Raw genomic sequence first — 15,627 nt, forward strand, 5'->3', positions numbered from 1 at the left:
TTCCCTCAATACCTATTCATTGTCCTCTCCCGTGTCTGTTTATCTACAAAATAAAACTGGATATGTGAAAAGCCTTTTCTTTTTTTAAAGGCAGTGCTACTTGTAAAGACTGTCAGTGTAATAAATTATTCTTCATGCTTTTTCTTGTCCATCTCAAGGGTCCCTCATTTTCATCCCAAAGGCACCGATTCCGTCTTACATGGACTGGATTTTTCTCACTTACTACTGAAAAATACATCTGACATCCAGAATAGAGAATTACAAAATTAAGGTTATAAAATGTTATTTACACTAAAGGAATGAATCCACAGCATTTTTAAATTTCCTACATAAATAATTTTTGTCCTTCATTGAGTCTGCCAAACATTCTGGTCTTCATTTGGGCCGTGGTAGGTTGAGGTACACTTCTCCCACCTCTAATGTATGCTCAGAAGCCTTATTCACTAAGGGCTTGTATACCTAGCAAGTTCCTGTATTGCAAGCCAGGGTATGATCTATAGGGAATCCGCTTACCCCTCAGTAATGTCCTATGTGGTCACTGCTACAGTATAGTGAAAGTTCTAGAGTGGGGCCTAACGTACTGCTAAGCCGCACTCTGGAGCTTTCACAGCACTGTAGTAGTGTCCATATTGGACATTACTGAGCGGCAAACTGGAACGCTGTAGATTCACACTTTGGCTTGCTGTGCAGTAACTTGCTGTGTAGACACACCCTAAAAGTTCTTTACCAAAATACACTTACAGAAGTAGTTGTCTTAATCTGCTTGTTAATAGTAAGCACAAAATCTTATTTTACTGAGAAGGAAGTTCTTGAGAGGTAGTATTTGAAGCATTGTATGTCTTAACCTTTAATGAACACATTTCTATTCCATGAAACCAAAACAAATTGCAAGAATTCCTTGACATTAGGTTCCTAAAAATGTAAGAACAGACCCAGAGCAAACAGTAATTCTAGGGGAAAGATAAGGAGCCATTCGTTCATGTAAATTCTAAACATAACTTACCTATTTTTGCTACTATGGTGCTTAAATACATTCTACAGCAGTCCTTGTTGGGTGATTTCAGTTTCAGCTACAGAGTTATACTTCCAAGAGCTATATCTCTTTGTAACCTCTAACAACTTACTTTATTTCCCAGAGCCTGTATACTTTATTACTCATATTGCTGTACTAATTATTTTTAGTACAATTTTCACTCAGTGAGGAATTATGTGAAAATGCAGAACTTTGGTCTTTAATAAAAATTGCAAAAAGTAAAATGTTTCTATCTCCTTAATTCCCTTTGAAACTATGATACAAGGAATTAATGGGTAGTATATACCGAGAATATACCGGTTAAAGGCCTTGGCTACACTTGCGAGTTGCAGCGCTGTAAAGCCTCCCCCAACGCTTTAACTCACTTCCCGTCCACACTGGCAGGGCACTTACAGCGCTGTATCTCCCTGGGTACACCGCTGCAGGTACTCCACCTCCCCGAGAGGAATAGCAAGTTTTGCGCTGCCGCTGCTGCGCCAGTGTGGCAGCCCAATGCACTGTGAATGGCCTCCAGAATTATTCGGCAGTGTCCCACATTGCCTGTTCTAGCCACTCTGGTCAGCAGTTCAAACTCTACTGCCCTGGCCTCAGGTAACCGACCATGTGACCCACCCTTTACATTCCCCAGGAATTTTAAAAAATCCCCTTCCTGTTTGCTCAGCCCAGCATGGTGTGGGGTGCTATCAGCGAATCTTTCCAGGCGACTATGCCTTCATGCGCCAAGCGAGCCCCAGCATGGAGCAATGGCGAGTTGTTGGACCTCATCAGTGTTTGGGGGGAGGAAGCTGTGCAGTCCCAGCTGCGCTCCAGCCGTAGGAATTACGATATCTTCGGGAAGGTATCAAAGGACATGATGGAAAGGGGCCATGACCGGGATGCCCTGCAGTGCAGGATTAAAGTGAAGGAGCTGCAGAGTGCCTACCGCAAAGCCCGCGACGCAAACGGCCGCTCGGGTGCTCCCCCGCAACCTGCCGATTCTACAAAGAGCTGGATGCAATACTTGGGGTTAACCCCACCTCCACTCTGAGCACCACCATGGACACTTCAGAGCTGGTGGGGAGGGGGAGGAGGAGAAGGAGGAAAACGGGAATGAGAGTGGTGGACCGATGGAGACACCCCGGAATCCCTGGAGCCATGCAGCCAGGAGCTCTTCTCAAGCCAGGAGGAAGGTAGCCAGTGGCCGGTACTTGGTGGAGGACAAACAGAAAAGCAGGTTCCCAGTAAGCAGGTTTTTTTCCCGGGAAGGAATTTTTTCAGTGCGGGCTCTTTGGGAGAGGAGGGTTAGACATGCATGTCTAGATGCGGAATAGTGCATTGATGTGGTTTATCACATCACGGTAATCGGCCTTGGTAATCTCCTTGAATGGCTCATCCAGAACGTGTGCAATGCGCTTGCGCAGGTTTATCTGGAGAGCCACCGTGGTCCTTGCCCCAGCCAGGCTAACGTGTCTGCGCCACTGTGCCACAAGGGGCAGGGGGACCATTGCTGCACACAGGCAAGCTGCATATGGGCCAGGGTGGAAGCCGCATTGCAGTAGAAGACCCTCCCTTGCTTCCCAGGTCACCCTCAGCAGCGAGATATCATCCAGGACGAACTCCTGTAGAAAATGTTGGGACAGTGTTCAGTGTAGCTGCCCCCTGAACCTGTTGGCTCTCCCCAAGGCACAGAAACCCAGAGGACAGTGCAGCCCTGAAACAATCAGTCCTCCTTACTCACCATTTTGAGGCTCCCGTGGGATACGTGTGCTCTGTTTCGGAAGGCAAAATTATGCTATTGTGTAGATTATGCCTGTGTTTTTTACTCCTTAAGTGCGGGGGGAAATCATTACTCTGGTATAAACAATGCTGCCTCTGTTAAATGTTGCATTTTGCCTATACAGCAGCATCAACCTTGAGACCTCAGCCGTCCCTCTTATCGCCTGCTCAGAAACTGCAGACTCAGGAAGAGACCGCGAAAAAGCAAAGAAGACATGCTGCAAGAAGTGATGCGGCAATCTATTAAAGAGAATGAGAGAGCACAAAACTGGAGGGAGAGAGAAAGCAGGATCCGCCAGGAAAACGCAGCGCTCCGGCGGAAAAGCACGGAGCACCGGCAGCAAAGCACGGATCGGCTCATAAGCATCCTGGAGCACCAAGCAGACGCTATCCAGGAGCTCGTAGCCATGCAGAAAGAGGAGCAGTACCGCAAACGCCATCTTCCTACCCCCCCCCACACACACACACAGCCCTTGTCCCAAAACTTTCCATTGTGGCCCACTGTCACCTCTAACCCACTTTTCCCAACTTCCGTGTTCTTCACGCCACCTGCTGCCTCCAACACCAGTATATTTACCACCCAGCCCTGAAAACCACGACCCTTACCTGCTGCACTCAACCCCCACCACCATGCAGTGTAGCTATCCTGAAGTGCAGCACTCACTGCACAGCACACCAGACAGGACATATGCAAATCTGTGATTGTACCGTTCCCCACTCCACCCCCTTGTTTCTTTTCAATACATGGATTTTTTGGCTTTGAAAACATTCTTTATTATTGCATAAAGTAAAAGACTCCTTAGCCCAGGAAATAAACAGGCACTGCAAGTCTGCTTGTCTGCTTAGCAAACACTGATTCCTAAAGATTGGAACTACTGCACTTCACTCCTGTGCAGGGCACCAGATATCACTGCTGGTTTTCAGCCTCAAATTGCTCCCTCAAGGCATCCCTAATCCTTGCAGCGCCGCGCTGGGCCCCTGTAATAGCCCTGCTGTCTGACTGTGCAAATTCAGCCTCCAGGTGTTGAATCTCGGAGGTCCATGCCTGAGGGAAGCTTTCACCCTTCCCTTTACAAATATTATGGAGGGCACAGCACGCGGATATAACGCGGGGATGCTGTTTTCGGCCAAGTTCAGCTTCCCATACAGAGATCGCCAGTGGCCCTTTAAACAGCCAAAGGCACACTCCACAGTCATTCGGCACTGGCTCAGCCTGTAGTTGAACTGTTCCTTGCTGCTGTCAAGGCTCCCTGTGTAGGGTTTCATGAGCCACGGCATTAACGGGTAAGCGGGATCTCCAAGGATCACAATGGGCATTTCGACTTCCCCTGTCTTCCGTTCTGGGAAAAAAATCCCGGCCTGCATCTTCCTGAACAGCCAAGTGTTCCGAAAGATGCATGCGACATGCACCTTTCCGGGCCAGCCTGTGTTAATGTCAATGAAATGCCTACGGTGATCCACAAGCACCTGGAGAACCATAGAAAAATACCCCTTCCGATTAACGTACTCGGATCCTAGGTGGGGTGGTGCCAGAATAGGAATGTGCGTCCCATCTATCGCCCCTCCACAGTTAGGGAACCCCATTTGTGCAAAGCCATCCACTATTTCCTGCACGTTACGCAGAGTCACGGTTCTTCTGAGTAGGATGCGATTAATGGCCTTGCAAACTTGCATCAACACGATTCCAACGGTCGACTTTCCCACTCCAAACTGGTTTGCGACAGACCGGTAGCTGTCTGGAGTTGCCAGCTTCCAGATTGCAATAGCCACCCGCTTCTCCACTGGCAGGGCAGCTCTCAATCTCGTGTCCTTGTGCCGCAGGGTGGGGGCGAGCTTCTCACACAGTCCCATGAAAGTGGCTTTTCTCATCCGAAAGTTCTGCAGCTACTGCTCATCATCCAAGACTTCCATGACAATGTGATCCCACCACTCGGTGCTTGTTTCCTGAGCCCAAAAGTGGCGTTCCACGGTGCTGAGCATGTCCGTGAATGCCACAAGCAATTTCGTGTCGTATGCGTTACGTGGCTCGATAGCATCGTCTGATTCCTCACTCTCACTGTCACTTTGGATCTTAAGGAATAGTTCAACAGCCAAACGTGACGTGCTGGCGAGATAAGTCAGCAAACGCCTCAGCAGTTCGGGCTCCATTTCCTGCAGACAGATCGCACTGCACAGAAACCGTTGAAAGATGGTGCCAAAGGTGAACGGAAACAAAGGGATTTCTAGGATGCGAAGCGATGCATCCCGGGGCGTTGGGACAGGACCCAGAATGCCCCGCACCCACGCCCCCTTCCCACAGCACCAGAATGGGAAGAGGTGCTCTGTGGGATAGCTGCCCATAATGCACCGCTCCCAATAGCGCTGCAATTGTTGCAAATGTGGCCACGACAGTGCGTTGGGCAGCTGTCAGTGTGGACAGACTGCAGCGCTTTCCCTACTCAGCTGCACGAAGTCAGGTTTAACTCACAGCGCTGTACATTTGGAAGTGTAGCCAAGGCCAAAATGTCTTGTTACCCTTAACCAAACTGTAGTGTCCCCTCGTGCAATCAGTGGAGAATATCTAAAGCCCTTTTCATAGCAGATTCTCGACAAATTAGCAGCTTTCTTCAGGTTTGTCATGCAATGAAGATTTTTATGAAGGCCATTAAGCCATATTGTGTGGATTTTGCCTTAAGTTGTGAAGGCGAAATGGATTGTAATAGTGTGATCTTCTTTTTTTAAAAAGATCAGTCTCACAAGTCGACAACAAGTATTGATTCTACTGTAGGTTTCTGCAGTCTGAGGCACACACATGATAATATTCTATCAAAAGGAATGCTAACTTCTTGGTAATGATGCAGAATTTGAACAAAAGTTCCTCAGAGTAGCAAACTGCACAGAATATCTGTTCACAAATAATTAACACATACTAGAGGAGTTGGGCATCCTAAACATTAAGATGAATCTCAGTTCTTCTCAATGCTACAGTTGATTGCACTTTGCAGTGCAGACAGCCATGTAAATTTATCATCTTCATCCTCTATAGAACAAATCCATTGGCGTTTTGGGCTTTGTAGAATAAATGCATTCTTGATATCTGTTAGTGTGTAAAAAAAGAAAAAGGCTTTAGTGTATTAACTGCTCTTGACCAATAGGTTATCTAAGGAATAAGATAGGTTATCTAAGGTGGTTGAGTTTCATAGAATCTTGCAAATATCTTTACTCTTAAATTCTGACTTCCAATGGTTTAAGGACATAATGAATAGCAAAAAATACTTCTGCTTGTCTGATTTAAGAGTATGTGGGACTGGTCATATGGTAAGCCCATAGAATACAGCCCACAAAGTGAGGTAGATATCACAGGGGAGACACTGGACAGTGTTAAATTATGTTTTTAGGCATCATGTTTGCTAAAAGTTTGAAATCTAAGTATATGCTGACCGTCAACCCTACCTTCTCCTAAACTGGTGTATAGGCATAGCTCCAGTGACCTGCATGGGGCTTTCTGAGGGAGCTATGCTAACTTAATCTAGCTATGGATTCTGGTCTTCTCAGATTAAGATTTTTTTTTTAAATCTGCTGGTTGCTTAGGCTCTTGAGGATGGGGAAAAGCAAACAAGCTGCTAAGCATTTCACTATGGGTAGGGATTGGGAGGGGTATGGAGGGGCATTGCCTCCCCAAACTAGATACATCGCATGGTGGGGAGGGGTCAGATTTTTTCTCCCTTCTATTTGGCCCTGCTTCCTCCGTGCGGAGCAATGTTCGGGGGAAGGGGGGCGAGCAGTGACATTAGGCACTGTCCAGGTCAGTTTCCTCACATGGGCTGCGTAAGGGGAAGACAGCAGAGCTTCAGCTTGGGGCCATTTCAGTTTTACTAGCCCGTAAAATAAGAGACTTGCCTCAGAAACACAGGTGTCTAGACATTCTAATCAGCACCGGTAACACTGTAGCAAGTGAACATAAGATCAGAGCTGCTTCCCAAGGGTCTGTGCAGTGTACAGCACTGACTGTGTCAAGCCCAGGTGAGTGACAAAGTGAACAAGGAAGGTTAAATATGAGTGGAATGTGCTCAAGCAGCCGGGCAAAGGGGACGGGCTTTAGCCATGGATTTGTGTGTGTGCATTGCATGTTTAGGTATCTCTAAAACCAAGGAGACCTGATTCATAGTTACATGAAAGTGTTTGGTTCTGTTTATTCAAGAATTTGTTTTTATGTTAATATTGATTTTTGTAAGTGGTAAACATACTGCAAATAAATTGAAACAAAAAATTAAGGGTGATTAAATAATTAACATAAACTGTGTGTGGTCCCCACTCCCAAATATAGAAGTCAAACTATGTCTCTGCATTTCACTAACATAATCCAGATTGTTTGAAGTATGCACTACTGGGGTTAAATTGCTTTGTAGGCTATTGGATTTATAATGGTTTTGGCGGATGTAACCGTGCACGCCTGGTGCTGACTTTTATCTATGGGCACTCCAGGTATTTGCTTTATCAGGCTTGAGAAATCCCCTCTCATTTAAAAATAGACACAGGAAGCCCGGGGAGAGGTTTTCCTGATGCATACAACTCCTTACAACACCCATTAATGTTAATGAAAGTTAAGCGTGCATCAAGAGGATTCCCTGTATAGGGACTGATTAGCCCAGTTGCTTGTTTATGCAAAGTTCAAAATATTATTCCCCCCACTTGTCTGGTAAACAACGCTTTCTTCAGTGTTTCAAGTACAACTGTAATTAATATAGGTGTTAAGTAAAAGTTGCTTTTGCTAAACAAAAGGTGGGAGGAATTGATTTGATTAAGAACTAATTCAGATATTTCATTATGGTTGAATGGGGAAAGGATCAAACTTGAATATTTTTTTCAGGTACTAGAGTAAAATTCAGCCAAAATGTCTGGATATCAGAAATAGTTATTGAATAGTGAAAGCTTTTAGATTGTGTAATGAGAGCAATCCACCTGCTGAGAGGGGAGCTCAAGGAGGAGCAATGGAAGGGTTAGTTCTGAAGGGTGCCCTAATTAGGGCTGTGTGAATAACAGATGTTTTAGTTTGCTGGCAATTCTGAAAAATGGGTGGAAAAAGTAATTTGGGGTCAAACTAAAATCTATATTTTAAAAAGGGTCAGTGAATCGAAACCTAAAAAGATTGTTTTGGACCGAATGAGGTGTTCTGCTTAAGCGGAAACAAAAAACATTAAAATTCTTGAATCTTTTTAATTTTTAAAAAAATGAAGTAAATTTTGAAAATCATTTTGAATAAAAAAATTAAAACATTTATTTCTGAAAATGTCAACAGAACTCTTCAATTTTTTCAGATTTTTTTTAGGCTTTGTCATCCAAAACAGTGCGGTAAAATTGACACAAATTCACAAAACGTTTTGGTGTCAATGAGTCTGTATTTTTTGCTGAACAAGTTAGCGTTGAAAAAACTTCCAGCTGTAGTCCTAATGGTGGGACTATCTCTGAAGTCTAAAGCCTCTGGAGCCTCAAGGAGAGAGGAAGAGAGAGAAGAAAAACAGCTGCAGGGTGCATTCTGCAAACCCTGGTACTCATATTCTTCTGCCTGATAAATTACAGAAAGACTTTAGGCAAGCTTGTGTTCTATTCTCTGTTCTATATCTCCTTTGCATTCAGGGTCCCATGAAAAGGCACGAGTCCCTACTGACTGCTGGAAAATACTGGTAATAGTAATTTGGAAGTTAAAGTAAGCGGGCCTGGGAGTTAAGCTGATTTACTGCCTTGCACTAGGACAGTGGCAGAATGCAAATATTGCTGTCTTCCATTGACATATGCTGGCTTTTGCTTCAGCTCTTGCCCTTCCGTGGGTGGATGATGATGATAGCCTCCGGCGTAAGTGAGGCCAGAGGTTTTAATAGTTTAAAACACATGTGCACACAGTGTTACCCCCCTCCCCCATATCCCATATGAATAAGAAACCATGCAAGGATAAGTCTGCACTAGAGTTTTTAACTTAATTTCCAATTAACTGAAATTAATCTGTTTGCACATGGCATCGGGACACTTCACAAATGCTTGTTCCAGGATGCACACACTTTTGGTTTACCCTGCGCTCCATGCTTGTGGCTCTTCTACACTAACATGTACAAACGTGTTAGTTAACTCAAGTCGTTTGGCAATCAAATGGAATTTAAAAAAATAAATAAATAAAACTCCAGTGTAAACAGACCCTAAGCCAGAACTCTGTAATGATCAGAACTACTCAACATGGGTCTGAATAAGGGGTAATAATTACCTGAAGTGTAGTGTTAGCTGAACTTGTGTATGGTGATTTAGTCCATCTATTTTTGGAAAACACTAAAGAACTGTAGCTTGGTGCCTTACACCTCATCCACATAAATACAAATGGCCTATCGTCATGCTTACATTACTTCTTATGTAGGTCAAATTCAACTACAATAAAACAAACTAACAGCAGATTATAGCCCACAAAATGGAACATTCTAAACTGACATTATTGATCACTGGAGGAATGTTATAAAACATACATTTTGAACATGGAATGTCTTCTACAACAAGCCTGTGAAGAGCTACTGATGCCAAGAACTGGTAAGTTGTTTTTGGAGTCCGTTCAAACGGCACATAAGAGATGCTACGGTTTGAAATAACAAGTGCATCGTTGAAGAGAAAAAGGCTAAGATCGCTGATGTGTTCATAGAGCCTGCCAAAAGGGAAAAACAATTACTTGTATGCTTTAAACTTCAAGACACGTGGAAATCTATAAGAGGCTTCTGAGAATTAGTGTAGCTACATCGGAGTTATCCAGTACTTCTACAATATATTAATATCAGTATGTTTTCCCTGTCTTTTAAGTGAAAATAATTGTGAAGGGGCCAGTAACATAGGGAAGATGATCTGACCTTGGAAATGAAAGTGGTGATGATGGAATCTTTAAATTCTGGATTATATTAATTTACATTGCAAGTAAAATACATGTTGGGCTACAATTACAACTTTGGGTTCTGGTGATACCAAACACTCGCACTTCATTCTCATCACTGGTTATAAGAATCCCTTAAGCTGCAGCTAATAGAGTTGGGGGATACATAATGTTTTTGACAATCCACAGAGGCTTCAAATTTTCTACAGTCTTGCTTCATTCAATTTTGGTTTTTAATTTAAGTTAATGACTTTCAGGTGAACTGAGAATCAAATTAGAACTTCCAGCATTTGGGAAGTGGCTGTTCCTTTATACCAAAGTTGTTTGGCTGCTTTCTACTGTTAACTGTAAAGAGTTGAATTTGAGTTGTCCTTTGCCCTGTTTTCAATAGAATTGTGGCATCACTACAACTAGTTTTCTCTTCTCATCAAGACTGAGACCTTCTACCTTCTATTCTTGGTACTGCCAGCCTGTTGCAAGTGTTCAAAACTTGTAAAATTTTAGATCTAATATCACCCGTCTCTTAATTTCAGGACACATTTTTGTGGCTCCTCAGTTCTGGAACTAAGCTATTTAAATTGTATTTTCCCCTCACCCATGCCAGGTTTTGAACTTTCCTTTAGATGTCTTCTGTTTACACTCTAGTTTTAAACATTGTAATTTAGAAGAATTACGAGAAGGAAAATTCTTCTGCAATTCATACAGTATTCAGCTCCAGTCATAGTTGCAATATTATTGCATATTCCTGTATGGTGAAGCAGAAGAAGCTTGTTTGTAGGAGGCAGGCTCTTACTAAAACACACATCTGAAATAGCAGCAAAAGATGCAGAAAATGACCAGCCAAGTGAATTGTTTTTTGTAGACTTTTCTCAGTTTTGCACCAGCATGAAAACTTCTTAAATATGGAGCTGATTATTTTTTCTAACTTTTACAGATGATAGAGATGACAGGTTCTGGTTCCTCTGCTGGAAATCAAAAATTTAAGCTGGAAACATAGACACATCTAAGTAGTGGTATCATCACTCTGGTCAATTAATTTCTATCTCCACAGTTGAGACAAAAAAAGAACCTGTCGGAAGAGATGGGTGCTACCAGATAAAGAAATTTGAAGGCAGTTTATTCTTTAATTACTTTGGCCTTCAGCCTTGTAGGCACACTACCTTGTGCTTGAACCTGATAATTATATCCAACCTGAATATTATCTAATATTATGTTAATTTAATGCTGCCTTAGAGCTCACAAAAGGAAAACAAGAAGAATGCAATTTGCTACCCACCTCCCACAGGAAGTTGATGGAGGTGAGATATGACCACTTAATGCTAATGACTGATCTCTGGCCAGTGCTCCAGAGGAATATGTAATTCCACTTGATTCTTTCTATTCCAAAATTTCCTCAGGGCACAGTGGCAAGGACCTGGGACAACTTCTTTCCAACTCTAAATTAGCAACCAGTCACCTGTGAGATCTAGTTTTGTGTTTATCACTCCCCCCTTTGGTATTTTTTAATATGTTTGTTTACCTGAATGAAACACAGATTTCCTCAGAACAGCAGCTAAACTGGGTTACATCTTGTATTCTAATCAGGTACCTGTTGGCTTCTAATAAATTCTGTGAATTAAACATTACAGGATTAAAAGACATGGAAACCAAATTTTGGTTATAAAGTTTATCCTGATATGTTAATTACAAGATTAAGTCACAATAGACTGACAATGAGAGAATATGGGGTTATTTTTTTGTTTGTTTTTATTAATTAGGCCTCCTTTTGTGGCCAGAATTTTGATTTGGGTAGTGCCTCTAAAATGGATTAATACTATCAGATATCTTTTGGTTATTTACCAGATACAGAAAAAAAAAATTCTGCAAATTGTGGCTTCTCCTGAAATGCATCTCAACTGAAGTAGACATTGACATGGCTGAGTGAGTCACCACTTGGCTTCCACTTTTTAGCACATTTAATTATGCAAATGTTGCAGGTAGGGCTGACTGAAAATTTTCTGTCCACTAATTTTCAACAGGTTTTTTTTTCAGATTTTTTCATGTCTGCTTTCCACAGAAAATCTCAATTTTTCATCAAACACCCAAAAACTGAAATATTTCGAGCCCAAAACCAAAATAATTTGGACATACTGCTGTGGTGCCTCATTAAACTTGTACTTTGATTTCCTTATATCCCCATTCTCTTTTGTATGGGCTGTTCTCCACTGCAGCCTACATCTCCCATGGAGTACTACAGCTAGGGACTCCCATGATGTTACCCTCTCCTTACGCCCTGAGGGGAGACTGATGGGAGATATAGTCTGGCCAAGGAGCTTGGCCTATAAAGGAAATTCTTGCATGTAAATTTTCATTCTAGGATTCTCCATGTGCTCAGCCCCTAGTTGGCGTGGAGATGGGGAATGTCCTACTGTAAAGTGACTGAGCACATCTTTGCTCTGAGCCTGGGCTACCCCTTAAGAAGAACTCCCCAGGATGATAACTTCCAGTGCTGAAAAATGCTACCTATACCAAAGTGTGAAAGTGCTGTTCAACTCAAACCATCTGCAGCAGAGCTTTTACATGAAATTTAAGGATATCCTGGAGGAAACACCTCTTCCCTTTCAAAGTACTTAACAAGCGAGCAATAGGAAGAAAAAAAACCTGGACATAATGCTGTTCTCCAAAGGGGGCATCTAGCTGTCTGGCGTGAAAGGTCCTAGAATGAAAATGCACAGGTAAGATGGAATTGTCCCTGTCTGTCCCCTCCATGTCAAACAGCCTTCACAGTGGCATGCAGAAAGCAGCAAGTTATCCCTCGGGAGGAGGAAGGATTCGATTTACCTGTATAGAATTGAAAAGGAGCTTAAGGATTATTAGTGCACCCCATTCAATAACACCAAACACTGAGAGCCTGGGTGAGGGGGTTGACTCTGCAGTGCTTGATAAAGATGGAAGATCTTGTAGGAGCTTAACAGACCTCCCCATTTGATGTGTGACCTCACTTGCCCACAAAATTGCAGCTCTTTTCAGAAAATGCATAGTAACTAGAGGAATTGTAGCTGAGGCTTGTATGCCTCTGCTGTATACACCTTTGTTCCTCTGTAAGTTCTGTTCACAACTAACTTATGCACTTCTACTTAGGATGCTTGGATTCAACCGGGAGGGCAACAATATCACTCCCAATTATCTGAGGAAGACTGTGGTGATGTTGGGGATGGAGGCCTGCTTAGTTCACACAACTACCATGTTTGATAGAACATGGAACTGAAGTTTCATTGAGAATATGCCAGTCTCTGAAACCCTTTTGGAGAAGGAGGTGGTGAGTAGGCAAGAGCCTTTCAGTGAAAAGAGAGGCCTGGCAACTGATTGAACAGTAGTTTTATTCAAACTTGTAGCACACAGATCAAGATCAGTACAGGAATCTGCATGTTGCCAGAGGACTGATGAGAGCGGCGGTTCTCCTGAATCTTACGTAATGATGAGGCAACGTTCTCCTGGGTTTCTTATAGTGCAATATGCTTCTAGTCTCTGACCTATGTTTCCAAAAATTATTGGCCTAGCGCCCTGTGTGTGAGCCTTCTTGTAAAAACATTAGAATGTGCTATGCTTCAGCTGACTTTGCCCTGATTTGTGTCTTCTAACACCAACATCTAATCCTCATTTACACACAGATATTTTGTGATTTTTTTTTCTTCAATATTCTAGGAGGGTGATTATCACCTTAGAATGAGTGATACTAGTTGCAGCCTCTCAGGTTCGCAGCTGATGGGTTTGGCAGCAATGGATATTGGGTCACGATAGGTCCTCATTACACTACGTTTTGTGTTTTTGAAGTTTAAGGAGGTTCCAGTTGCATCTAAATCAGGTCTGAGAGCCAAGACCTGAGGTTAATTAGAAGGTGATTACAATCACTGTGGTCTGTTCCTTTACAATTTTCTTTACCATCTGTACTCCGTGGTTGGGGGCAGAGGAGGCATACAGGCCTTTTAGCCCTCTTGGTGACCACAGACTCCAATTCCTCATTTTTTCCAACTGGACTTGAGGAACCTATTTTCTTTCAAGAGGCTTTCAACCCGGTCTGTGATGTACATAATGTGCATTCCCTTGATTTTAAGTGTCTTGATGAGCTGGTCAGCCATGACTTTCCTTTTTGCGTGCAGAATCCTGAGGAATAGAGTGAGAGCTTCTGCCCAGGACATGAACAAGCAGTGCTGAAGGTTTTCTGCCTTCTTATCAGTTTTATATACACACCATGTTTCTGAAGAATCATCTGTGGGAAGTGGACTATCAAGCTCATTCTTCCATAACATGAGACAGGTTATACTACTCCATGTCTCCTCCTTTGGCCACACCTCCCCAACTCATGTAGAAGTCCAGATATGTTTCCCCCTATATGGAGTCTGATATCTGTATCTGGACCTGACATCAACTAACTATTAAATAATATTGAGAATGAGTTTACCAAGAGATCTAGAACTGGATCTGGATCAAGATCTTTATATACTAATTTGCTTCCAGCCAACAATTGCAACAAAGAAAGAATTGTGCTGGGTATTCATGAGACCAGTTAGTTCAGTAGTTGAGTCAGAAACTTTATTAGCTCTGATTTGCCAAGCCCCCCTCCTATTTTCTCCTGTCTCTCTTCTGAAATAAAGATTGTCTTGGATGATAGCTTAGATATTAGAGTTTTGCGATGGCTGTAATTGGCCTTTCCACTTGTTCACACAGACATGTTGAGTGATGGCTGCTGGGCCTTGTATAACCCGATGAGGTCATTGGACCAGAGTATACATGGAGAGGGATGATACGGCATTTGTGAATACCTCTGGAGAAGTTACAAGTCCAAAAAGGAAGTACTCTGTATTTATCTTCTTATGGACTTGAGGTCTTAAGTGGACTGCATGCCATTGTTGCTCTTTGTACTACAAAGAATCTTGTACCCAGACCAAACCGTTTCTGTGGCACTGGTTCTATCATTCCAATGTATATGGACTATTATGTACTTAATTTTCTGATGCTGCAAGGGGTCTTGTTGATAAGGTTGGTTTATTTTAATTTACTATGGGGAAAGGATAAATTTGTGTCAGGACAGTGAATGATTTTTAATGCATATCCTTCCCTGATTATCTTAAGCACCCATTTTCTGAGGTGGTCCACTCCCAGATGAGGGACTACTCTGAAGTGCAGCTCTAGGGTGGATGGGGTATATGCCCAGACTTGGGAAACCCCAAAAATTAGAAGCTCTTGGGGTTAGATTGTTTTGCAGAGAACCTCCTAGCCTTGGTCTTCCAACTCTTAGGAAAGATAGCAATGGTCTAATCTGTAATCTCTACACTGGAACCTGGAGAAGCAGCAGTTTCAAAGGGAACACCTGCTGGGATAAGGTGGTATCCTGATTAGAGGCAGTTACTCCTCTGTCCCCTTCCTGGTGTCTCTGAATCCATTCCCTCAGGTGTCAGGCCTCGTGCCTTTACCTACCCAGGAGTGGAATTCCACACTTCTCCTGTTCTTAGGCTGGCCCCGGGGCTACTATATTCTGTGAATCCACTGTTCTTACCCAGCAGGTTCAACTGGGTTCAGCACCTGCAGTTCTTCCTTTTGGCAGTATATGACCAGTGGTATATAGTGACCACTCCTCCCCTCCCCTTTAAAACCAAAGTATTGTTTGTAGTAAGGGTAGGAACAAGAGGATTTTAAAACTGTCTACAGCAGGGATCGGAAACCTTTGACCCGTGGCCCGCCAGAGTAAGCACGGCGGGCCAGGACAGTTTGTTTACCTGCTGCATCTGCAGGTTCGGCTGATCGCGGCTCCCACTGGCCACGGTTCGCCGCTCCAGGCCAATGGGGGCTGCGGGAAGCGGCGCGGGCCGAGAGACATGCTGGCTGCGGCTTCCCACAGCTCCTATTGGCCTGGAGCGGTGAACCGTGGCCAGTGGGAGCCGCAATCGGCCGAACCTGCGGATGCGGCAGGTAAACAAAC

General features: G+C 43.4%; 1 protein-coding gene across 1 annotated transcript in view; it reads right to left on the reverse strand.

The window, feature by feature from the left end:
- Positions 1-5,267: 5,267 nt before the first annotated feature.
- ECT2L (epithelial cell transforming 2 like) overlaps positions 5,268-15,627 on the reverse strand; it is a 47,906-nt gene continuing 37,546 nt past the window's right edge. The window contains exons 19-21 of the mRNA XM_034765542.1: positions 11,188-11,276; positions 9,277-9,449; positions 5,268-5,864 (exon numbers count right to left, since the gene is read on the reverse strand). Of these exons, the coding sequence (XP_034621433.1) occupies positions 5,734-5,864; positions 9,277-9,449; positions 11,188-11,276 (393 nt within the window). The 3' untranslated portion in view covers positions 5,268-5,733. The remainder of the gene's footprint in view (positions 5,865-9,276; positions 9,450-11,187; positions 11,277-15,627) is intronic.

The sequence above is a fragment of the Trachemys scripta genome, chromosome 3 (genome assembly GCF_013100865.1).
Source record: "Trachemys scripta elegans isolate TJP31775 chromosome 3, CAS_Tse_1.0, whole genome shotgun sequence".
NCBI lineage: Eukaryota > Metazoa > Chordata > Testudines > Emydidae > Trachemys > Trachemys scripta.